Source organism: Paramormyrops kingsleyae, chromosome 2, assembly GCF_048594095.1.
Source record: "Paramormyrops kingsleyae isolate MSU_618 chromosome 2, PKINGS_0.4, whole genome shotgun sequence".
Taxonomy (NCBI): Eukaryota; Metazoa; Chordata; class Actinopteri; order Osteoglossiformes; family Mormyridae; genus Paramormyrops; species Paramormyrops kingsleyae.
The window spans coordinates 35237197-35261284 of NC_132798.1; the positions used below are offsets into that span (position 1 = coordinate 35237197).

Below are 24088 nucleotides of genomic sequence, written 5' to 3' on the forward strand. Positions count from 1 at the left end.
TTTAAACACGAAAATCACTTTTATTTTGTGCCTTTTAGTAGGATAATCATAACACCTAAACCTGCATTTTTGTGGAAGACTTAAAGGACTTAAGGAATTTTATATTTATTTCATGGGGTGGTTGTTAATGAACACTGGAAACTTTTCAATAGTGTCCATTGTACCTTGCTAAGGGTAATGAAAGATGGACTTTCCTTGAATAATTTCAGTCTTTAAAAGTTCACCACCTCATATTTTAGGATGAAATGTACTACAGTTGTGCCCTAACCATCACCTGTCTGTCTCAGGATGAGAACAGTGGTGCCCCATCTTGGGGAAGCTACTGATTCCTTAACCTTTAGGGCCATTCCATATCCATGGGCTTTGTAGACCTGTATCCATGAGTTCTCAGGTACAAGAATCAGCGGGATTTGCTTCTTGTTGATACCTGGATGTGAAACAGATGGGTTCTATGAGGGAGGAACTGAATATTTCATGTCTAGCAACTTCAAGAACAGACTAGCATAATCTAACCATGAGTGGATATGGTACCTTCAACTTTTTTCTGTTTGATGTTCATTTCAAAATGTCTGTTTTGCTTTTCATATCTACTGTAGTAAAAGGCAGTGTTAACTAAATGGAACAGTTGTAGCAGCCTGTGACTACTTACCACCATTAGGTGGCCGTTCTTGGCCTTGTATACCATTGCCTCCTGCCCACTGCTGAAGTCAACGTACCCCTCTTTGCCTGGCTTGATGTCAAACTTAATACTGGAAAGGTGATATCAAAGCAGGGGTGTCAGCCTCAAGATCTTACAGGCAACAGGGAGTGCATAACCCAAATGAGATTAATTAACTCTAATACCTAGTTTGAGCTGCAGGTTCCCAGGTTAGTGCAAATAAATGTATTGTTGGATGAAAGAGGAACAATGGCTTGGTGGAGAAGCTTACCTGCCTTGAACCACTTTAACAACGTTGCGCTTGTTGGCCACCATGCTCAGTTTGGTTAAAGTCTCAAATAAATGGTCACACTGCAGGACAAGGTCCCCCTGAGACCAGAAGAAAACAGGGATCCATGTGTTTAGATAGCCCTTCCAACATGTGCTGACAGCCCAATGCCAGCACTGCCAGACCAGCCAAGTCACCAGTTAAATGAAACAGAAGGACCGTTGGTAGAGAGACACAAGTGTCTGAGTGTCTCAGAGGCTCACCTTCTGTTTGACTTCAGGTGCCACATGGAGGATCAGAATGCCGTCACTCAGGTTGCTAACAGATATACCTGTAACCACAGAGGAAGTTTGCTTACTCAGGAATCCTGAGGACATTGCATTGCATCACTAGTCAAGTTCTAGAATAGGAATATTTGTGCAGGGTCCAGTGATGGCCTGAAAAATAGCCTTTAACCAGATGACAGGGCTGGTCACCTTTGAGTGAGCTATACTCCACCCGTTGCTTTATCTTGGTTTCCTCCACCAGGTAGGCCGCAGTCTGAGTTAATATTAGCTGACGTGGACGCGGCTTGAATCCGTTCCTGTCATACTTCACTACTGGGGTGCTGTACTGCAGGGTACCAGAGGCAGAGGTGGACAGTTCTTTTACTCCATTAAGGGGATATACATAAGAGTAAGGCTGCTCACTGAAACGCTACCTTTTGTATTTCATCTGAAAGGACCTGATGCTACAGTGTTTTATTAAGCATCAGACCATATTTTGTTAACTTTGTGTGCATTTGTGCAGATATTTGGGGTTGAAGTGTTTGACTTACCTTGATGCGTTCATGGCGAATAATCTGTAGGACATTCGCATTTATGTCATGTTCACCTGTATGTACAGAGGAAGGTTAGCTACAATACCCTTGTTCTTAAATAATCATGCACCAAGGTTGTTAAGGGATGATGCTGAAAAGAAACCGACTGATCCTGGTGTCTGCAAAGGGTTTGGCGAGACTCTGGGGGTAGCTGTCCTTCTTCCCCTTGAATAGCTCACTGGTTACCACCTTTAACTGCAGCTGAAGGAAAACATTATTATGGGCACGTTGATATTTCAACAGAAAAAACAACATTCATGATTCATGCACATTAAATTAAACTAGTGAGGTCAACTGTGAAGTTTCTAGCAATCAGGTGATCAGGCAATGACCTCCCTGAAAAAGTTAGGAAAGATTAAGCTGGGATCGCCACAACTGACCTGTGCTTTCTGCTGTGCTGTGACGCCCCTGACATACCTCCTCACTAGGAGTCGCATGTGAAGTTTGCGCAGCATCTCCGACGCCTGCACAAAACCATGGTTGACCAGACATATAGTTATGATACACTATAACATAGTAGTGCAGCATGCAGGTCATCATCCCTGGACATGGTCAAGATGCAATGCTAGAGAGACGTAGTGAGATGTAAGCAGGAAAACTCATGGTGAACACCTGAAAATTCAGATTTCCATGATGAAGTCATCTTCACTATCAGTAGCTTCCTCACCTCTTTCACCACAGGTGGAGGTGCTAGCCAGGTGGTTTTGTCCAGGACAGTTTTGGGCAGCTGATTCTTCAGCCTCGTTAGGTAACTGTGTCTGACAAATGTGAGGTATTCCGAATTGTCTGTGGTGGAGGCCTCGTGTCTGGTCATGTACCCCTTAATGAACCTACAGGGCCAAAAAAGAAGGATCTTTACTTCATCTTTACTACTTTTGGTTCCTGGAACCAGGGATAGTATTAATTCAGAAGCTATAGACAGCAGTCAGACAGAAAGTTGGTTTCAGTTGGCTGAGATCTGGGTGGTATGCGAGGTGATGTTTCTTGTTACTTTTTGATGACTTTGACGGCCCAAGCCCTCCTCTCTCGCTCTTTTCTGGCCTGAACTCCTCTCCAGCAGGTCTCAATCTTTGTAGCTTATGAAGAAAGAGAAATATCACACCAGTTGGGCAAAACTGATTTTTCTGTGCTTTTCAGGTTTAAAAGTAGAATAAACACAGGAATTTTGGCCTTCAATTTTCCTACTGACTGCTTTGGAAACCATCTCCCACACTATATTCCTTACATGTATTGAAAAATCTGTGACCCTGACCCGGAAAACATATAATTCTTGTCTTTTATACTGGTTTATTATATCTGCCGATCTGTTCTTGCTTAAGTCTATGACTGAGAAGTGCAAACCATTGCCTGGAAACACAAATTAAGGTAATTCTGCTTACCTGCTTCTTTCTGTTTCTGGAACTCGTTTTTTACTCTGTAACCCTTATATTTGGCTTGGATCTTTGAGGCTGTATATATATAAAAAAAAGGAATGGCAGAGTTTCCACTTAGGGAATCTTTTCTGAATAGTTTGTTTGTTATACTTGTGTTTTTATTATGTTGCACCTACCTAATTCGTGCTTACAGATCTCATAGGCATCTTCTATGGCAAACAGGGTCTTTGGATGGCGGATAAATATCTTTGTTCTGAAAATATAAAATACAAGTAAATAAATAATAAACAAATATTTCTGGGTTTCTCATTCTTCATCCATGACACAAGAAGATGCAACCTCTATTACAAACGATAATTTATGAATTCTAAAGCATAAATGCTTGTAAGCTATGGGATCTTTGATAATATTGGTGCTTATGAATATGAGTAATATTTAACTTAATGCAGTACAATTAGCGCCATTATGATACATCAAACCAAAATTTGTATTGCTTTTATATAATCACTTTATCCTATGTAAGAGCTCAGTTATGGCAATCAACCTTGAGGTAATGTCATGTGACATCAGTTGAACTCTGGTCAAATATTGCCCGCATTCTGATTGGTGGTCCCCACCTGCCTATCTTATAATCATCCTCCTTATAGCCCAGGTGTATGAGGAGTTTCTCCACCCCTACCGCTGGCACTCCCTTCCAGTGAGGCCAGGTGGCTGGACACAGGGGCTTGTACCTGTGGAGATGAACAGACACTCATCTGCTTAAGACCACTAACTCTGGTGGGCTAATCGGTCCAGTGATGCTTCACTCTCTGTGCCATCGCTTGCAGTCCACACACCTCTGCAGGAAGACCTCGTAGCGGCGCCGGTAAGCAAAGCCGGCACGCCTCACCCTCAGATGCTCCATCAAGCCCAGGTACTTCACTTGGTGCCTCACCAGCATGTCATCGAAGCGCCCTATCGTGGGAGAGAGGTAAAGTTCACATGTACCTGTAAACATGATCCAACCAAGATATGTACTGGGCAACACTGACCCAGAGCTGAAACTGCTCAGCAGGTAATACCCTAGCCTCATTCCTCCAGAGTTGGGGGTATAACTCTCACCCCTGTCTCTCCCTGTTTGCATGGCTTTTCATCAGACACTGCAGATGTGCACTTATAGCTTTGATAGCCTAAACTCTTCTGGTAAATATTAGGCTAAATACATGCATAGTAACATTTACCCATTTATGCAAATTATTTTTCCCTACAGAAATTCAGGAGGCAAAACACCTCCTGGGATTAGAACTGATCACCTGCCTGCTATGAGTTCATGTTCCTAATTGCTGCAGATTGGGGAAGGCTTGGCCTCACCTGGCTGTTTTGCTTCATTGGACTTCAGGCATCGTATATACCAGGGTTGCTTGGCCATGAGGATCTCTGTGAGCTCAGCAAGGCTGCTTTTAAACTGTGAGGCCACCTGTGGGAGGATATGGACCACATGTCCTGCATGGTACCCACTGCATCTTCCTGGACCAGCAACAAAACATGCATCGATGGTTTTATCTCCTTACCGTTTCTGGCCTTTTCTTGCTGTCCACTTCTGTGGGCGGGAAGCAGTGCCTGACGATACCATTTTTGGAATGTCGGATCATCTGCACCACCCACACACACACACACACACACGTTTGCACTCATTAGTGAGGCCTCTCCACTGGCTCTTAGTCTAACATGATTCAGAATGCCTACTCTCAGCAAAATTTAAAAACATAAACAACACATTTTGAGGTATCACCTTAAACTCTCTTTTCCCAGATTATAAATATTATATATAATATTAATATATAATATGATAACATTTATATAATAACATTATATAAAATTTCTAAGGAAGATGCCTCATAATTTGACATTAAATACACAGTCAAACCTATTGTCAGTAATGAGTGAGACATGATTAATTAGCCTATCAACTGCACTGTTATTTATGACACGTTCACTTAGTTTAATGAATAAACAGCTTGACTGAAACAGATTCCTTGCTGCCCTGGCATGTATAATTTGTATAACTGAAATCTGACCACTTACATCTTTGATGTTCCTGTACAAAAGGTCATTGTTTTTGTCAATGAATCCTGGAATGATAAACAGGAGATATGAGGCCAAGTTCCTGAAGCAGGTCCAGTTCAGTTGCTTCATATTGCTTCTTGGACTTCTTTGGATTATGTTGTGTTGATGTACAGTGGGGCCAGAACACTGCAAATGTAGCTCGTATTGTTACTTTTCAACATCTCACTTGCAAAAACATCAGAGAGGTTGCCAACATTTGATTAAACCAAAGCAACAAGACTACGAGTCCATCATTAGAATACTCTGCTGACATTTCTGGTGTCCACTGATAAGATTGGTTAGTCTTGTGCAGTGTTTCCCAGTCTGGTCCTCAGAGCCGGTCCATGTTTTTGCTTCCTCCGATCTCCCTGCCAGACAGTCCACATTTTTGCTCCGGTAGGAAGCTAAGAGTGAGCAAAAAGCATGGACTGTCTGTGGGTCTCTGAGGACCGAATTGGGAAAAACTGTAGTGGTTTATGCCCCTCAGAAATCTGAATTTAAACTAATTTTCTAGTCTAGCATATTCCTGTATGTTACTGATTATGCTAACTTTTTACTCATATCATGTTATTTAAATGATTGTCCAAGTAAAAATGACCAAGAGATCAAAAATGACCAATATCTGTCTGTTGCATGTGAACCAGTACAATAGCTTTGTTTGAAATCATTAATTTCATAATTATACAGACTGGCCAAAGGTTTCTACTGTGAACTTGGCTGGTGAAAATATTTACTATTAGAAGTGCCCAAAATATCTCATTGTTGAAGATTCTCATAGATTTAGTTCTGTGTTCCTTGGCATCAACAATAAACAAGTCGCACAACTGCAGAAGTTTCCCAAAATGTCGCAGCAACATATGAGAAAATAGAATAAAACAATGCAAAAGCTTCTCAGCTGCTCCTATGCTGCCCCATGTGTGTGATAGATATCTGCCTGCATGCGTCTTCATGGCCAGACTCACCCACTACACAGTATGTGACCTCGCCAGCATAGTGAAGCAGGCGAAAGTCCCCTCTCTCCATGGTCTTACGTATCCTCTGGTCAGCAAGTCTGTGTCTGTTAGCCACAGTGTTGATCAAAAACAGAAGTTTATATAACTGCTTGCCAGAGAACATACCCATGATACAAATTACATGCTATCTATAGCTGGAAATTATTTGGGCTTTAAATGCTGCCAGTAATTATTCTGGATATTTTTGTGTATCTGAAGACATTAACTCAGTGTAAAAGGAAAGCTCCACAATACAGGGGGTCAGAAGGGCAGTGGAAGGGGGGGGGTTACGTGATAAAGTGAGGGTGGCTCCCCATCCTCTCCTCCAGTCTCTCCAGGAACGTTATATCAGTGGTGTCCCCTGGCCTCATGCACTCCTCGTCCTTAAGAGGAACATGGTCAGTGGGGATGGTCTCTGGGCTGCCCATAAAATCCATTGCACTTCACATCGCAGGGGACCATGCTCTGCCACATTCAGTGGTGGCTGTCAAGCAGATTCCCTCACCAGCATGGTGATGATGCCCGTACGCTTCTCTTCCACCAGGTCACAGATGATCTTGTTGTTGAAGAACTGGACCGGTTCCCACTGGTACAGAGAAGGACAGGGAGCCTTTTGGCTGTGCTCATCCACTTACAGTTCTCCACACAACAATGGGGCTCTACGGCAGCCAAAGGAGCCCACAAAACACCGGGTAACACCTCAGCACTCCGAGAGGAGGGGCACAGAAACAAATGCTCAAAATCTAAAATTCTAATGTTTTTTCACTAAATTCATCACCATTCTACCCATAACTAGAAGCCTTCCAGATATTTTACCTTGTACCCAGCCAGGAGGGTGTCCACTGTGAAACAGCTAAATAGTGCAATATCATCTAAGAACAAAGCAGACACATTAAAACTCCAAGGAGGATTAGCCTTACCTACAAGCTCCTACTTAGAAATGAACATCACTAAAAATTAAGCCTTGAGTTACCAACAGCCAATTGCCCTCCACAATGTAGGACCCCAAACAATCAGACAGGAACAATTTTGGGTATGTACTCTGGTCACATTTAGTGCCCACCTGGGACTTATACTGACGTCACAGCCCCCCCAAACACAATGGCTCTCCAACCCGAGAAAGCCAACATCAACGTCCCAGATCAAACTTCTTCTAAAAGAAAAATCCAGCAAACATCCCCCTTTATTGCATCTTTTTTAATCAGGGGCATAGATTTGGGTATGGACAGTGGGACGTGTCCCTACCAGTATTGTGAGAGTACCCTCTATGTTTATGTTTTGGGTTGATTTAAAGATGCAAAGCCTGGAACAAACTTCACTAAATTATAAAGACAGGATGGCCCAGGGGTCTTGACACTGTCCTGAACAGGGCTTCACCTCGATGCCCTCGGCCTCGTACTCCTCCTGCTCCGACTTCAGCGTCAGCTGGATGAAAAGCTGCTGCAGCTTCTCGTTGCAGTAATTGATGCAGAACTGCTCGAAGCTGGAAGCACAGGGGAGTGTTAAAGGCGGTCAGCAGCATTAACAGCAAACAGCAGGGAGCCTGAGCAGCCACTTTGGAGATTGTGTACAATTAACATTCAGCAGGTAGAGTAACATGCTAATACCTCAATGAAAGTACAGTGACTACCTTTGAACAATATACTGACTGATTTTAAGTTATGCTTATACATTGACAGACGATTCAGACAAAACTGTGCATGGGTGTTGCCTGCTATTGTGGAAAAAATTAAAAAGACAAAAGCAAACCGTTACAGTAATAATGTTATGTAAAAGTGCATGTATTTTACAATATTAAATTGTCCTAAATTGTATGGTGGTACAGATCATGAAGGACTTTTGAAAACCAATTGAGAATGAATATTTTCAACTGGAGCAACTGTAAGTAGAATGCTTAACTGAGTGGTACCCGGAATTAAAGGCTTAGGGCATAAATAAACAAACCACCTAGCCGGTCAGAGTTTTACTTACACAAAAATGTTGTGAGGGCACAACTAAAAATGACTGGTTCAGAAAGATAATCAATCACACAGTAAAGGAGGTGGGACCAGGACCGGTGTTATGCCGAAAAAGGCATCCCTGCCGTAGAATGCATGCCTGTCTCTAAATGACCGATTGGTCGCTGATCTGAAACGATTTGAGCTACTTTGTCGAGTAAGGCTACCGTAGTGCGAATCAATAGCCCCAAAAAATCCGTAAAACTCTAACCCTAACCCCCAAAAAAACCCAAAAAACCTCTAAAGCCCTAACCCCCAAAACCCCCCCTAAAATCCTAACCCCTAAATCCCTAACCCTCCCCTAAAAAACCCCTGACCCCCAAAAAACCCTTAAAAGCTCAACTCGTCGGAACACCGGCATGCATTCTAAGGCAGAGATGCCTTTGTCGGCAGGGATGCATTTTTCGGCATAACACCTGTATGCATAAAACTTCTCAGAGTAAAATTTCACTCTTAAATGCGTCACAATTCTAAGAGTGACGTCATTTTGCTCCTACTCCCAGACTTAAGAATAAGTGGCATGCATAAACATTCTTAAGTGTTAAGACTTGGTCTCAACTCCTAAATTATTTTAGAGAGCTGGAGAGGACTCCTAAGCCAGTTAGGAGTTGAATGATGGCAGCTGCACTATGCGCACCGAGACGGAGACCGCGCACTTTCCGTCAAAGAAAGGACGTCCTGCAGACGTACGACAATAATGAATTGATAAGAAGGTACAGGCTCGATCATGAGGGCATTCTTTTTGTTACCAATCTAATTAGGAACCGGATACAATCTCCTATGTCACCTAAAAATGCACTTACACAGTTGAACTGAAGGTGATATGATGCTACGTTTTTGGCAACTGGAAAAATAATAATAATAATAATCATCTATTATAGCGAATGTCATAAGAGCAATATAAGTAATGACACAAACCTGTAGCTTGCATGCTTGCTTTATAAACTGTGATTTATACCTATTTATACTACCTTTTTTCACATTACGCTGCTGAACGCCTTGTCTGAGGTGACGCAGCATTTACGGAGCTTGCAATAGCTTCCTAATTAAGCTTTTTTTTGTCCGTGCTTGTAACAACTGGGCCAAACTTTCCTCGCACTACCTCCTTCCATTTAAGCACCAACTGTGCCAAAAGAACCATTTTGTTGTCGTCCAGTTTGGTTTTCTTTTAGAATCCAATGTCTTGCTATGAGTTTTGCGTTTGACCCATACAATTTATACAACATGTGCATCTATTAGTAGAAATTGATTGGTGATGTGCTAGGCAGATTTTCGTACAACCAATTAAAGGTATGATCATATAAAGGTATGTTGTATAAAGCTCTACTCTAACATGACGGGGAAAAGAAAGTCATTTTCTCTCAGTGATAAATATAAACTCATCAAAGCTTAATCATTAACTTCCAAAAACGAACCACCGAGAAATAGTCGCAAAACTGCAATAAGGTATATATTTTTATTTGAATTATACACAGTTCAATAATATGAAAAGCGTTTGAAACAGCTGCACTGTATTCTGAATTAACAAGTCAATAAAATTCAGTACATATAGCGACGCTGTCCGTTTTATTACCTTATATTCATGTAATAAATATACAAATGTCAGTTAGATGTTAAGGAAAAAGAAAAGAAAAAAACGGTTATACTGCTCACTATAAACGGTTTCCACTATATATGATTTGGTTTGTTGCAGATGTTATTGCATTCCTCACAAGTTCCACAACAAAAATTATCCCCTCCTGACTGAGGCAGTATCAATTAGTAATTCAGCGTCATTTAATGTTTCCAAAATATCGCAACGTGGATTGACTGCAGCCATTTTGCAACTGTTTGTGAATTGCTCTTATACAGTATATATAGTGACTTAGAAGTCCTCTCGACTACGTTTTAGTTCGCCCAGACTTAAGTGCTACTTTTACGGCTAACGGGCTTTGAGAATTGTTCTTAGTCAGGTGTCCTACATTTAGGACTGACACGCCTATTATTTTTTGGAGTTTCACCTAAGTATGCAACTTAGGATCTACTTTTAGCCTCAAGATGCTTTGTGAATACAGACCCTGACTGATTGGTCCCTCCTCCTCTACAGTCTGATTGGTCATCTCTCTGAACAAATCATTTTTCGTTCTGCTCTCAGAACATTTTTATGCAAGTAAGACTCCCACGAGCTTCTACCTACCTATTAACATAAAACACTTCAAAGCCATAGATGTCCAGGAGTCCTATGACGGTTTTTTTGCTTGAATCCTACAATGATGAAAGAGAAGTGTACACAATGTTTCCAGTCTCATCAATACACATCACGCATAACACACATGCAATGCACTCACCAGATTTTCCAATGAATCATTGATTTTGTTAACGATCCATGTGAACATGCGACCGTATAGAGCTTTGGCCAGTGCATCCCTAGCGTAAATGGCATGGTCCACTGAGAAGGGGCTGAGCACCTGGAGGGCACATGGAAAGAGGGGTCTAAAAGCTGTGAGACCTGGTATTGCCCAAGGGGGATGCCTTGGTGACCATTTCCAGAAGCTCCTTCACCTCCTCTGTTTTGGCCTCGATCTTCCTGAAGGTTAGTGCCTCCTGTAGCACTTGCACATGGATCCCCAGCAGCTGGAGAAGGAAATCCCGCAGTGGGTCAGGTGCTTGCTACTCTGGTAGGTGATGCTGAAGTGAGGTCAATGGTTATTTCTCCCCCTCACCTTCGACACCCAGCGTAGCTCTGCTTTGCTGCTCAGACGTGCGTATCCATCCCTATCAGCCTCAAATTGGACATTGCCCAGGTGGAGAACACTGCCGACAATCCCTAACAGGTGCTGTCTCAAAGGGGAACAAAGGCTGCATTATACACTGCTCCAGAACTCTATCTGGTCTTGCTAATCTAAGAGACACTTTTAAATTGGTTTGAGCCATTTCCTCTTCTTGTGATACATTAAAAAGTGTTTTTATTCATATTTGGTACTAATGTTCACCTCAATATCCTTCTCTGAGAAGTTGATGATAGTAAGGGCATTTCGCATTGTCTTCCAGTCATTCTTGTCATTGATAGTGCGGACAGTTCTATACTCCCCCTGGTGAACAAATGTGGAAGCAAAATGATGTGAATACTAAGAGGCATTAAGAGATGCTGCAATGGGTTGCTGCCCTGACCTGGGTTATTCCCTGTGTTGTGCCCATTACTTCTGGGATAGGCTCCGGACCCCCACTGCCATGCAATAGCACAAAGAAATATGGAAAATGGGTGGATGGATGGATGGATGGATGGATGGGTGGATATTATGAAAAGAACCACTCCATTGGAGGAATTATACTTGGAAAAAAGCAAATGAGATGGGGGAAATGCAGTGGTCAGACTTAGTCATCACAACACTGAACATGCCATTTGGGAAGCCAGAAGAGCCAAACACAAGACAGAACATTCTGTAGAACTGCTGTTAATGTGGATGCCAGGAGTTTTCATCAACTTAATGGCACCTAAAAGCAATAGATCATACACAACACAACTGAATATAGGCAAAGAGGATTATTAATGTAGAAACACACATGAAAGATTCCAGACAGACATTGTTCACTGTGGGGCTACTATTTCTTCAGAATCTTTTTTTTAAATTTTCTATTTAGTGACATACTGCCCTTACCTGTACCAGGTAGCTGTAGTGCTTACAATCACGCTCCAGTCCCAGCAATCGCAGCGTCTCCTCCTCTCCACCCTCCACCAGCTGGTAGAAGATGTGGAAATTTCTCTCGCCGTGGTTTTGGTGCACCACCCGGGACTTCTCCAGCAGGTAGCTAAGGATGTGGCCCCCGACTGCCTCCCCCTGCATAAGAGGAGGAATTTCATTTGACTCCCACGGAGCAGCATCAAAGCGTTTGAAGGTGGATGAGGTAGGCTTTCTGCCCACTTTCCTGACCTGCCTGTCGAACTGGATGTCCATATACTTCCCAAAGCGGCTTGAGTTGTCATTCTTCAATGTTTTGGCATTGCCAAATGCCTTTTGGATAAAAGAGGGAGACCCGGGGAGAATTTACACAAGGAAAAAGATGGCTAACAGGTGGGAAGATGAGCCATGGCTGCCCTTTTGCTTATATTAAAGCCTGGTTCATACTTCCTGCAGATGTGGCCGTGACACAGTGCGAGCGTCATAGTGCTGGACCATCTTTACACCAGGAAACCACATACTTTGATGCCAGGGCTGGGGTAGCACTATAGAGCAAAGCTGCTCTTAAAGTCACATTAATGAAGTGTGGTATGAATGTTATATTAAAATTAAGAATTTTACTGAAACCATGCATTACGTACACAAGGCAGGGTTTTTATCATTCACAAAAACATTTTTGTAAACTGAAATAAAATAAGAAATGAAAATAAAATTAAAAACACTCCTCTACTTACAAACTTTCAATTTATGAACTTTCAGACATGTGAACAAAGAGGACTGAGTCCAACCTTGTTCCTTGGGCTCCCGTTTTCTGTCCGCACCATCATTTTTTTTTCTGCACGCCAATTCCACCTAGTATGACGTCTGGCCGCTACTCCCACTGCACAGCAGCATAACGTGTGTACTCCCAGCATCCCAGTTCTTTGTACTTGCGTATACCCTTAAAATGATTGACTTACGAACATTTCAAGTTACGAACGGCTGTTCAGAACGTAACTCATTTGTAAGTAGAGGAGCGTCTGTACAACTAAATGAAAACTGGCAACTACATGAAATAAAAACAATCTTCAAGTACTCTCCATTACCATATTAAAATCTAATTTAAAGTTTCCTTTGATTTGATTATCTTTGGGCCTCCTTCAAGCAATACACTTAAACTTTAGAAACAGCAAAGTCCTACAATTTTCCATCTCTAGAAATGAAATTAGTAAAACTTAAACTGAAACTAAAATATATAAAAACTAAAGAGATCTACACCTTTAAAATAAAAACTAATAAAACCACACTGAAAACTAACTAAACCTAAACTTAATTTCCAATGAAACTTGAAAAGAATATAAAGACTAAATTTTAAAAAAAATCTACTTTTTTTTCAATCAACACTGATTCAAAGACAAAGATGTTGCAGTTACAAACGTATTTTATTTTAGTTTGTAGGTATCCGGGAGTCTTTATAATCCCATAGTGAGGAATCATATACATACAGGTATTACTGGACTTCCCCAGGCAACCTTTTTTGAATCCCCTAGCCATCTTTGTCTTCAGTCTGATCAGAGAGAGTAGAAAAGGTGTTTATATACGATTTTTGGTCCAATCTCCCTTCTGACTTTCTGCTACTTTACCCCTGGACAATGAATGATCGAGGCACGTCTGTTCACTGAATAGGATGTCCACACTGACAGCAAAACATTTTCGAGTTGTATGTGCCATTCCACACAGCCCCCCAATATAGTTCTTATCGTACTTGACATTAGTGATGCAATTATGTCACCACAGCTGTGCATACAGTGGTGCGTCGACAGTAAGTATGAACCAGCCTTAATGGAGCAGCTAGTGTGCAGATCATGGGTCTGGCAGGAGAACCCTGACCTCCAGCACTGGATTGGAGACCAGCATCCGGTCCCTGATGCTGTCCAGGAGACTTGAGGTTGGACAGCTGACTGCATAGAACTGCAGGATCTTCTTGCAGGCTTCTGTCTTGCCAGCTCCACTCTCCCCGGAAATAAGGAAGAAATGATTGTTCATCTCCGTCAGCATGGCATGATAGGCATTGTCAGCCAGGGCGTAGCTGCATGAATAAATGATGGGAGGTCTGAGATGCCATTAGCCACAGGTCTGCCACGTCATTGCCTGTTGCCAAGGTATAGCCCAAAACATGGATGCCAACTCACATGTGTGGAGGTAACTCAAAGAAGTTGACACCCATGTAGATGTCCATCTGCTTTTTGGTATATATGCCCAGCTCTTTGTAAGGGTTGACTGAAACCAGCAGTGTGCCGATATACGTCTGGAAAAGAGAGAGGGCATTAATCCTACTTGGATAATCATTAGCTATTGAATATTAAGATTAGCTAGAACATGTCAGCATGGCAAACGTATTAAAAAAGACTAACCATCTAGGACTACAGGCCTGGGTTTCTCAACCCAGTCGCTGGGGACCCTCAGACAGTCCACATTTTTGCTCCCTCCCAACTCCCAATAAACCTGTATCAGGTATTCAGTGTTCTTGATTGTTTGATTCAGGCGAGCCAAGGAGGGGGTTGACAAACACTGGACTAGACTATAGACTGAGGATCCGTTACACCTATCAAAAGATTTGTACCCATCCAGGGGCGGATTAACGCACAGGCTAGATATGGCTTAAGCCTAGGGGCCCCACGTGTTCCAGCCTGCAAGGGGGTCCCCATTGGCGCGGAGGGGGGCGGGGTTGGGGGGCCCACAGACTACTGTAGCCTAGGGGCCTCTGTACACCTTAATCCGCCCCTGTACCCATCTGAATATTTTCTTAGACATGTGATGGACATGGGATGTCTATTTGAAAATAAAGCTTTGCTGATTTACATAAATTAAGTTTTCGTTGAACCGCTTCTTCAGGTTGTCCAAGAAGGCTGTTTCACTGGTGAAGGCATCCAGCAGCACGAAATCCTGGATTCCCACACGGTCCCGGGCTATCAGTGCACCTTCCAAGTCCAGTCGGGGCTGCCCACTGCGCATTTTCTGCCTCTGTAACCAATCACACATTGTAACCACAGAGGAAGTGGTTAAAGTTTAAAATCCAGAGCACTGTGATATAAGTGGGGAATAGTCATCTTCAGGCAGGGGTGTCATTAGGCCTTTTTAGCCCCCCCAAATAAATGTGCATTTTTTGGCTTGAATAGCTTTTTATATTATGTATAATAATATCGTATATAGTACATACTGTAATCAAAGCAAAAGTAACATCGCTTCTTCAAATTGACATTGCTGGCTATGTTTAGCACCTGGGGGAGAGGTTGCACAAACCAATACAGTGGTAGCTCAGTTCTCGAACTCATTAGAACTCGAATTTCTTAAAAGTCGAACCAACCAGTTCGAAAAAAAAAATTACCTAGAGCTCGACCGGAATCTCAGAAGTCAAACCGTGAATGCCGACTTAAGATAACATGTACGCCCAGGGAAATGAGTCACACGTCTCTCAGCGGAAACAAAGGGTAAAGCTTCAGTCTCAGCCTCACATTCGCTGTGATAGAATCGTTCATGTTTACATTAGCTGAATACATACGTATATGTAGACAGTAAAAAATACATTTAGACAACGATAGACAGTAACAGTAATTATTATTATATAATAAAATACATTTAAAAATAAAGATTTCTTATTCATTATTTTAATAATAATAATAAACCATTAATACATTTAATTCTAATAATATTGTTGTGCTTAGCTGGGGGACAAAGGCGCAGACGTCAGCGTATCAGGGAATACAGGGTTTAATTACAGGTAAGGCAGGCAAAACGCAGGCGGACAATACAATGACTGGACTGGGGAAACAAATTGAAACGCGGACGATATACAGAGGACTAATGACAACAACCAGAAACAGCTGATCACACGGGGATTCCACACGGGGTTAACGAGGGGGCGGACAATCGGGGCAGGACACATTGGGTTTTTTTTAACTTTACACATTGTTTGGATACATTTATTTTCTTACTTTACAAATTACTGTGTTGATAAATGTGCTTAGATGTGTTTAGTACAGTATATGCTCTTCTTGTTTTATCCGGTTCATTTTGTGTTTAAATGCTAAAAAAAAAAAAAAACATATTTAGGTGTAATTTTTTGAGGCTGGGAATCAATTAATTGGTTTTCCATTATTTCTTATGGGGAAAATTCGATCACAACTCGAACTTTTTAGGATTCTATTCGGAGTTTTGAACGGATTAAATTCTAGTTCTGAGGTACCACTGTACTGAACATACAGTATCTGGCAGAACAGGAGCTTCTCATGAGCTTCAGGATGTCTAAAAATATCCTTTGAAAAACAACCCAAATTTTACCGAACTACCTCGAATCATTATAATCATTATAAATATCATTCTAACTGTACAAGACTGATAGGATGTATTTACTAATCTCAGCAGCTAAATGAACGGAAGGTTTTATACCTCTCAAAAAAAAAAATTTTTATTCAGAATAACAACTGTGGTTGTAGCCTACACTAAACCTACAGACGATTTAATAAATATATACATTTTTAAAATATTTACGTGAAGTTTTAAAACTCAAATATTACACCGTTCCCATGGTGATTTTTACCATGGAATTTTACCTCAGACTACCTTCCGCCTTTTTCACTTAATTTAAAAGCGCGTCTCGCGCTCTGTAGTTTGCGGCGCGTCTTTTCGTTCGACCAAATCTGGCTGAATTGCGTTCCTTTGTCATTATAAATTAGAAAAAAAAACCATAATTTTCCCATTGACATTTATCTAAATTAAACCACTGCAAAATATGTCTACTATGTTTACCTTGTATTTCGTGAGGGGGCTGAGCCCTCCTAATTTTCTAATCTTACAATCGCCCTTGCCTGCAAGCAAAGGGGCTTAATGACCAAACATGAATTTAAAGTTTCTGCAGCTATATTTGGTTTTCACTAGCTTCCACAGCCTTCCAGAAATTACCAAGCAGGATTTATCTAACTATCTGGCCAGAAGATACTAGTTGCTTTTACTCTTCTACATAGAGGCCTCCAAATGATCTGTCATTAAGGAGTATAATCTTGTATGTAGGAAAAAAAGAGTGAACAATGACTTCATTACTTCATTACTTGAGTACTGAATTAAAACACAAAGTCATGCAAACAATCACAAAGTTGGATTTATTAAAAACTTGAAATAGATAAACCCACATTTGGTGATATAGCAGTAAAGGGCACACAGTGCAACATATTAAACAACCCCCCCCCCCCCCCCCCCCAACAAACAAATAGATATTTTAGTTGTATAAATTGCATGCCATATTCCAACAGCACCCACACACCTATCTGGCACAATACGACTCTGCTTGGCATGTCTATTTCTGATAGCCCATTTCGTGAGTTAGGCTCACAGGGGAGAGGACTCCACACTCCACATTAACCTGTAAAGAACAAGAGCACTCCACAAGATGGACCATCAGTCCAGTTGTTATTCAATTTAATCCTATTTTTGACTGCCATGTTTACATCCCTAAAGTAAGTATATTATATTCAAACACAGGCTCTCTGTTCAATTATTTCATTAACTGAACATTATTAACTTTTTCTCACTGGTTTTGCAGAACAATTTCGGATGCCTGATAACCTACAAATGCTAGAGTCCACCAAGACCAGGACTTAGGGTCCTTGTTTGAAGTTTTTTTTTCCTGTACTGAATGTGCAGTCGATCAACTTCAGATGAGAAGTATATCCATATAACAGTTAGCCTATGCCTATTCAATGACTATATCTATTTGAGATGCCTACATTCGTTGACAATATCTATTCAATACGCCTATATCTATCCGATGCCTAAATCTATTCAGTATGCCTATATCTATTTGATATGTATATATCTATATCTTTTTGATGACTATATCTATTCAATATGCCTATATCTATTCAATGACTTATCCAGCAAGAAGATCCAGAATCAGTAAGGAAGGGAATGGGTTTTAAAGTACAGGACAATCTCCTTACATGCACAGACATCAAAGGTACCACTGGGTCAAGTATTCAGACTTTGGGATGAAAACCAGATTATTTAGAATAAATAACAAAATCAAAATGTTGCTGGGCTGGAGTCAACCTGGGAGGTGTGAGGGACCAGTGGGGCAGTGAGCTGATCCAGATGCATAATACCTTTTCTAAAAGAACATCTGGAATTGTACTGTGAAAGGGATTGTGTAAAAACTACATTATAGTAATCAACAGTGGAAAAACGACAATGCAAACTACAAAGAGAAAGGCAGAGAACAGAGCTAACACAACGACTGAGGTTAGGGCAACAGCTGTAAATCGTTTAAACAACTGAAACAGTTTGCAAGCAGAAGCTTGATCAGAGTACAACAGACATTTGATTCTAGTGGAACTGAAAGAGTGTGCGATATTCTAGAAGGTTTTTGCTGGAGGAGTTAGATGATAGCCTCAGAGGTAGTAGATCTTGAGATCTTGATCTTGAGTAGATCATTCACTTACATTTAGCCCAGACTACCTTAAATCTGACAAGTTATCCAGCTAAGTAAGAAATCCTGCTTCTTGAAACAGGCCCCAGGGTCAAAAACAGTTATGTATAGTAGTAGATAAAATCAGAGTTTTTTTAATGCAAGCTGTAACCCTGAGGAACCACTTTGCTCAATACATATTGTAGGCTCAGTGTGGTATAGGTAGTATTTACTTCTGGGGGTGCGGTGTTAGTTCTTTACTCATGGCATTACATTCATTAGAAACATTTATAAGGGGGCTATACTGTGGGATTGCCAAGATAATGGACTTGCATTTACTAATATAGTTTTTTTTAATGCATTTCAGTTTTCACCACTATTGGGCAACTGAATCCTTCTCTTTCAAATTCCAGACTCTATTATTTAAATTTGTGTAAACAACAGGGATGGTCTTTAGATGGGTTCACATGAGAGGAATTTAATAGTCACATGCTTTTTATTGCCTTCTGTTTTTGCCTAGAAACTTTCTGGTTTTCTGGACTTTAGGTCCGATTCATTTGAATGTGAAGAATAATCATGGATGGATTATGGCCTTATTCTGTGTGTTCTGATTTATGCATCACTGCAGTGTGACTCCTGTCCTAGAAACTTCTCTCACCACTGAAATCAGACATGGTCCTGGTGCTTGTGACAAGGTGTTTCAAGAGCAGTAATTTGGAGGGATGTTTTGAGGAGTCCAAATTCAGGGGGGCAATCCAGAATATGTAACAGTGGTGAAGAACACAATGCACATTGGACCAATTCACGACACTCTGAGTGGCCTGAGCAGACGGGGCGGGGGGGCAGCGGCTGGCAAAATTGCCACACCTTTGAGACGACAGCACTAGGAGAAAAATCTCACGATTCACTTTCTGAATGTCTGAATGTCCTGACCCCCCCCCCCAGTTCACCATTTCACCCATAGGCTTTCATAGCTGCCAGATTCTCCCTTTAAAATGTGAAAGGAAAAAAAAAACTATTTATTTTTAAGGGTTTTTCAGAGGCCAGGACCTCTTTGATTTTCAATTTTCTATGAGGAAAAAAACATCTAAAAAAAGATAATCCGTCAGATCAGTTTGACAAAGCTCCCCCCCAATTCTCGTTACTATATGAAAGGCGACTTTTTTTTGTCCTGTAAATACGATGGATAAGAAAAAACTTTCCCCCCCCCTTTTTTTCTAAATGCAGCCTACAATCCATTACACATATTCCCCTCCATATCCTTTCAGTAATTATTCATTAGAAAACATTTAACGTCACAGCGAATTTCACACTGGGCAGTCGGCACACAATGAAGAAGATTTGCCCTATTTAGCCGGGCTGGCTGGGTGGGGGGGTGGGGGGTTTGCCTGAAGAGATGCCGATGTTGAGAGAGGAAGGGAAAGGACTGGAGAGGGTAAGGTGGGGGGTGCGTATTTGTCTGAGGCCTCTTAAAATGAAGCTTCCCAAGACAAGAGGCTGAGCGAGCAGCGCGGTAACAGTGCGTGCCCTGCGACTTGCTGTGACACTCATTCGCGGTGCAGACCAAACAATAGGGGCTTGTTCCTCGCAGACCCATGTTGTAATTTGGTCCTCATTATTCAGACTTGGGGCCCCCATTGGAAGGATGGGGGTCTCATCAGATAAGAGGTTTTATTCCACCTGTCAGCTACTCTAAATCTAGCTCTCAACATCGCCACCCCCCCCCAAACACACCCCCCCTCGTCACCTACCCCCCACTGACCAGCAACTACCAGTAACTCCCTCCTCTGGTCAACCTCTACTCAGCCTCTGCCCATTTTAACCCAATGAGACAGGTGAACAATGTCACTGAAGGCGCTCCATTCGAGACGTCAGAACCAATCTCACAATGGACTGATGGGAGCTTTTTCCAACCCCCCCCCCCCCCATGAAAACATGGGAATTCCCTCCTTGCCCCTACCCCACTTCTCTTCTCCCTGATGTGAGGCACAGATGAAGGAAGGAACATGGAATTTTTAGGAGCCCTGTGTTTTTACCATGCTATGCATTCTGATGCTTGGGATTGCTTTCGTTGGGGGGGTGGGGGGGGGTGGGGGGAGTTATCAGGCTAGGGATTCACAGGGATGCCCCCACCCCCCCCAGGGTCTGTCCATGTACCCTGTTTGGCATCAGGATTAAACAGTGGGCGCCATAACTGCCCTACATGCTAAATGTTCAGACAGCTGGACTCTCCAAATAAAAAAGATCTCCAAATAACCAACACTGCAGTTGCAAGCCATTCCAGCTTCAACCATGCAGACCCAGAAATTCAGACAACTTCACAAGATAGCCACATGAAGCTGGTAAGCCTAAAATCATCACTTAGAATGGCTACATACAAGATTATACTCCTTAATGACAGATCATTTGGAGGCCTCTATGTAGAAGAGTAAGCTGAGCTATAACATCATGCATACTTAGCACGGGTTTGACAACCATATCCTGTTTTGTGATGCCCTTCTTTCTAACCGCACCCCTCACTCAACACCATAACCATCTCCATAGTTACAGGGCAGCTGAACTGTAAGACAACGCTTAGATAGGCACTCATACACAATTCACAACCTTACTTTGAGACACCGTATGCATCCCCACTGCGTTAACTTCACTCTGTTCCCCTCGTCTACCTTAAAAGATAAACATTAAACATTCTAACATGTAGCCTGAGACTTGCTCACCCCTTCAAAACATTAGCTAATTTTCTTTGTAATCTCAGAACTGGGCCATCTTTAATTAAGAAATGGTCTTTCATCTGGATTAAGGTGTCATGGCTACCGTGATGACCTCACCTGTGAGACGGAGAAAAGACACTGGATGCCTAATTTGATGGCGTGCCCAGCCTTGCTCAGCTATATTCATGAGCGTTTGTCACTAGGCCTCCAGAGCAGCGACAGTGCCGCCCACCAGATCCTGTTACTGACACCCTTGGCACCCTGCTGCTCTTGTGTGAAACTGCTTCTTTCACTGCGCAGCGCTACTGTCCGATGGTACGTACTGTACACCCCCTAACCTTCTCAAAGTCCTTCTCAGCCGTTTTCTCTCAGTTTTAAGTGATCTTTGTGTAGTAACAAAACTGCTGTGTGCTGCTGCAACACTCAGGTTCACAAATAAATATTTTAAAAGGGTTTTCTTTGAAGACCAGTTTTATCTCTGAACAACTCTACCAACACTGTCTGGGCACAGTAACACCACAGATTAACATTTAGCGTCCCGTTCATAGTTGGAAGACAGGTACCAAAACCACCATTGGTCCATTAAAATGAAAAATCCATTCTTGATGTTAAGAAAAAGATAAATTCTTCACCCAGCAAAATTATGTGAGCAGAAAGACTGTCAGTTAATTTTAAACTACACTTGAAAAACTTTAAGAAGAGTTATGAAATTTAAAATTACAATGCTCAGCAATTTAATACTGCCGCTTTGATTTGTTTTCATAAATTGATTGTTTGTTGGCCAAATAGCTGGAGCTACAGTATATGTGACTGCTACCATCTAAGAGTGAGATTTTAAGTAATTTATAGGGTCTTCACTAAGAGTGAGGTTTAGTTAATTTTTTAATTAATTTTGGTCATCTGAGATATAATAATGGGGTTTCCCCGTCATTTAGATTTACTCGTTAAGGTCCACGGTGAAATATATGATCTTTTCTAGATCTTCAGCATCCATAATAGGTAATGAAGACCACTGATGTTTAAATAAGTATTTCTCTTAATTTCCATCCATCCATCCATCTTCTATATCATATATCTAGTACATGGTCCTGGTAAACCTGGAGCCTATCCCAGGAAGGGAATGCATGTATTCTGACCCTCCCCCACATCTTAATGAGTCTTGTTACTCAGTACTACAATCAGAAGTACACACACTGCTCCCCACCCCCCAGGAAGACAGAGGATACCCTGGACAGGATACCAGTCCATCATAGCTTTGGTCTGTTCATTAAGCAAGTTACATTCCCTGAAATCCGCCATATTATTAACGTGGTTTTGATAATAAGGACAAAGCATTAAGTCAAAAGATAAGCAAAAGAGAACACAGTCCAAGACCGTGAAAGACACAAAGTCCTGAGGCATGACAATCTTTTATTAAAACTAAGAGTGAAAGGCTGACAAATGAAGTATAACTAATTTATACCCAATTTTCTGTAAAGCAACAAGAAGCTAATTTTACCCTTGCAGAATAAACACTAACTATTCATTGGAAAAAGCCCAGGAATCAAACATTAATTAATCCTGCCATTGAAATAACTCCTGTTTCATCACATATCTTCATGTCTAAGTACCTGACAGTACGTACTTTCTTATGGATATTCAAAAGCCAGAACTAGAGTATGAGTACTTACTCTTCATTACAGATATTCAAATTTAGAGCATAAGCATTTAATCAATTACAATTATGATTGATTATCAGTTACACCCTAAAGATGATCTTATGCCTTGTATTCACTCCCTATGTCTCAAAAAATACGAAGCATGATTTGGTGACAGTGATTTTGTTAAAATAAAAAGACACATAAAGCGCACTGGACAATACCTGCATGTCTGCAGCGGTGAACAGCCAATGAGGTCTCCTTGGTTTCTTAGCGTCTCCGCATCATCTGCTATTGCTGTCCCTTACCCTGGGCTGTCTAGCAAATGGATGTGACTTCCATGGTGCCTGGTTGGCCACCCTGCCGCCTTCTCAGTCTTCCTCAGACTTGCTGACCACCTGTGAGATGTCCAGTTCGGCTCCAGTCCTCCAACCCTCTTCTCCTTGCCAGTCCCTGACTGACATCAAGCAGATCTCTAGACGGATTCCACAGATGATCTGTCTGAGATACAGAGAGACGTGGACAAGCTTCCCTGTCACTCCTTTGCTTTGTTGCTGAATGAGAAACACTATCTACTCACCGCCCCCCCCCCCTCCCCTACACACACAGGCATTGTGTTTCTGATCTTTGATTAGATGGATACATTAATGACTAATTATGCACCGGTCTGTGATTTGGTGCTTGCATCTCGCTAGTCACCCTCTACGGACCGTCGCTCTCCTGACAGGTGTAAGAGAGCCGTGTTCTCTGCCATTAAGTTGCCTGGCATGGACTGCACCCTGGCCACGATCGCTGGCATTGTCCTGCAAAGCTGTTACTGTGCTCTTCAGCCCCCCCAAGCTGACCTACTGTTCGGCTACATAAATTATGAACCTTGCAATGCTGCAGGTGATGTTTGATGAATACGTCAAAAATCTTATCAAAGGCAACTGTGGTATTTCTTTGAAAGCTCATAATGATTGCTGTCCATTTATAGGATTAGCTTTCTCCTTTCTCTCCTCCTAAATACTTCAGGCTGACTCGTACTGGGTCACGAATGTACTTCGTATTGCTGTCTCCCAGTGGGCCCATTTAAAATTTAATGAGCTGGCATTCTGTAAACATGGTGCAGGACTGTAGCCTTACAGGGCTTTCTGGGTAAGAGAGAGGAGGAATGCACGTTACAGACCAGAGAAATTGGCAGGCAAGGAAAGATGTGCGTTGGTACCCTTAGGTAAAAATCATCCAAAAGAAAAAGTACCTGAACAGCTGAGGTGGGCAACTTGAGTCACACGACTTGACTTGATTCAGACTCGAGTCTCCATTTTTATGACCGTTAGAAGCTGGATACACTGTGGTCGTAAAGGGAGGGACATGGTCAGCAACACTACTCAGGTAGGCTGCGGCACGATGCTCAAAATGTGCCAAGAA

General features: G+C 41.9%; 1 protein-coding gene across 2 annotated transcripts; it reads right to left on the reverse strand.

Moving 5' to 3' along the window:
• myo1ha (myosin IHa) lies at positions 1-22971 on the reverse strand. 2 transcript variants are annotated; one of them, XM_023833343.2, is made up of 32 exons: positions 22903-22971; positions 14733-14894; positions 14063-14178; positions 13761-13959; positions 12144-12224; positions 11871-12050; positions 11205-11303; positions 10935-11048; positions 10774-10845; positions 10560-10679; positions 10409-10476; positions 7613-7718; positions 6741-6821; positions 6527-6618; positions 6206-6300; positions 5223-5269; positions 4709-4789; positions 4509-4614; positions 3995-4112; positions 3776-3889; positions 3335-3411; positions 3165-3233; positions 2777-2861; positions 2453-2615; positions 2166-2249; positions 1893-1986; positions 1744-1799; positions 1403-1538; positions 1190-1257; positions 930-1027; positions 650-749; positions 1-427 (listed from the first exon to the last, which is right to left on the reverse strand). In XM_023833343.2, exons 1-32 carry the CDS (start codon positions 22906-22908, stop codon positions 401-403), a joined length of 3114 nt encoding a protein of 1037 aa, XP_023689111.1. In that variant the 5' UTR covers positions 22909-22971; the 3' UTR covers positions 1-400. The 2 variants fall into 2 exon arrangements, 1 of the variants encoding a protein (XP_023689111.1); XR_002840770.2 differs by lacking the exons at positions 1-427; positions 650-749; positions 930-1027; positions 1190-1257; positions 1403-1538 and having other exon boundaries at positions 1750-1799; positions 2203-2249.
• Between the last annotated feature and the right edge of the window lie 1117 nt (positions 22972-24088).

Coding starts and splice junctions, on each gene's coding strand:
- myo1ha (XM_023833343.2), bottom strand. Junction 6,301..6,526: donor AGCCACCCTCACTTTATCAC/GTAACCCCCCCC, acceptor TGTGGCTAACAG/ACACAGACTTGCTGACCAGA. Junction 1,258..1,402: donor GGAGTATAGCTCACTCAAAG/GTGACCAGCCCT, acceptor CTGTGGTTACAG/GTATATCTGTTAGCAACCTG.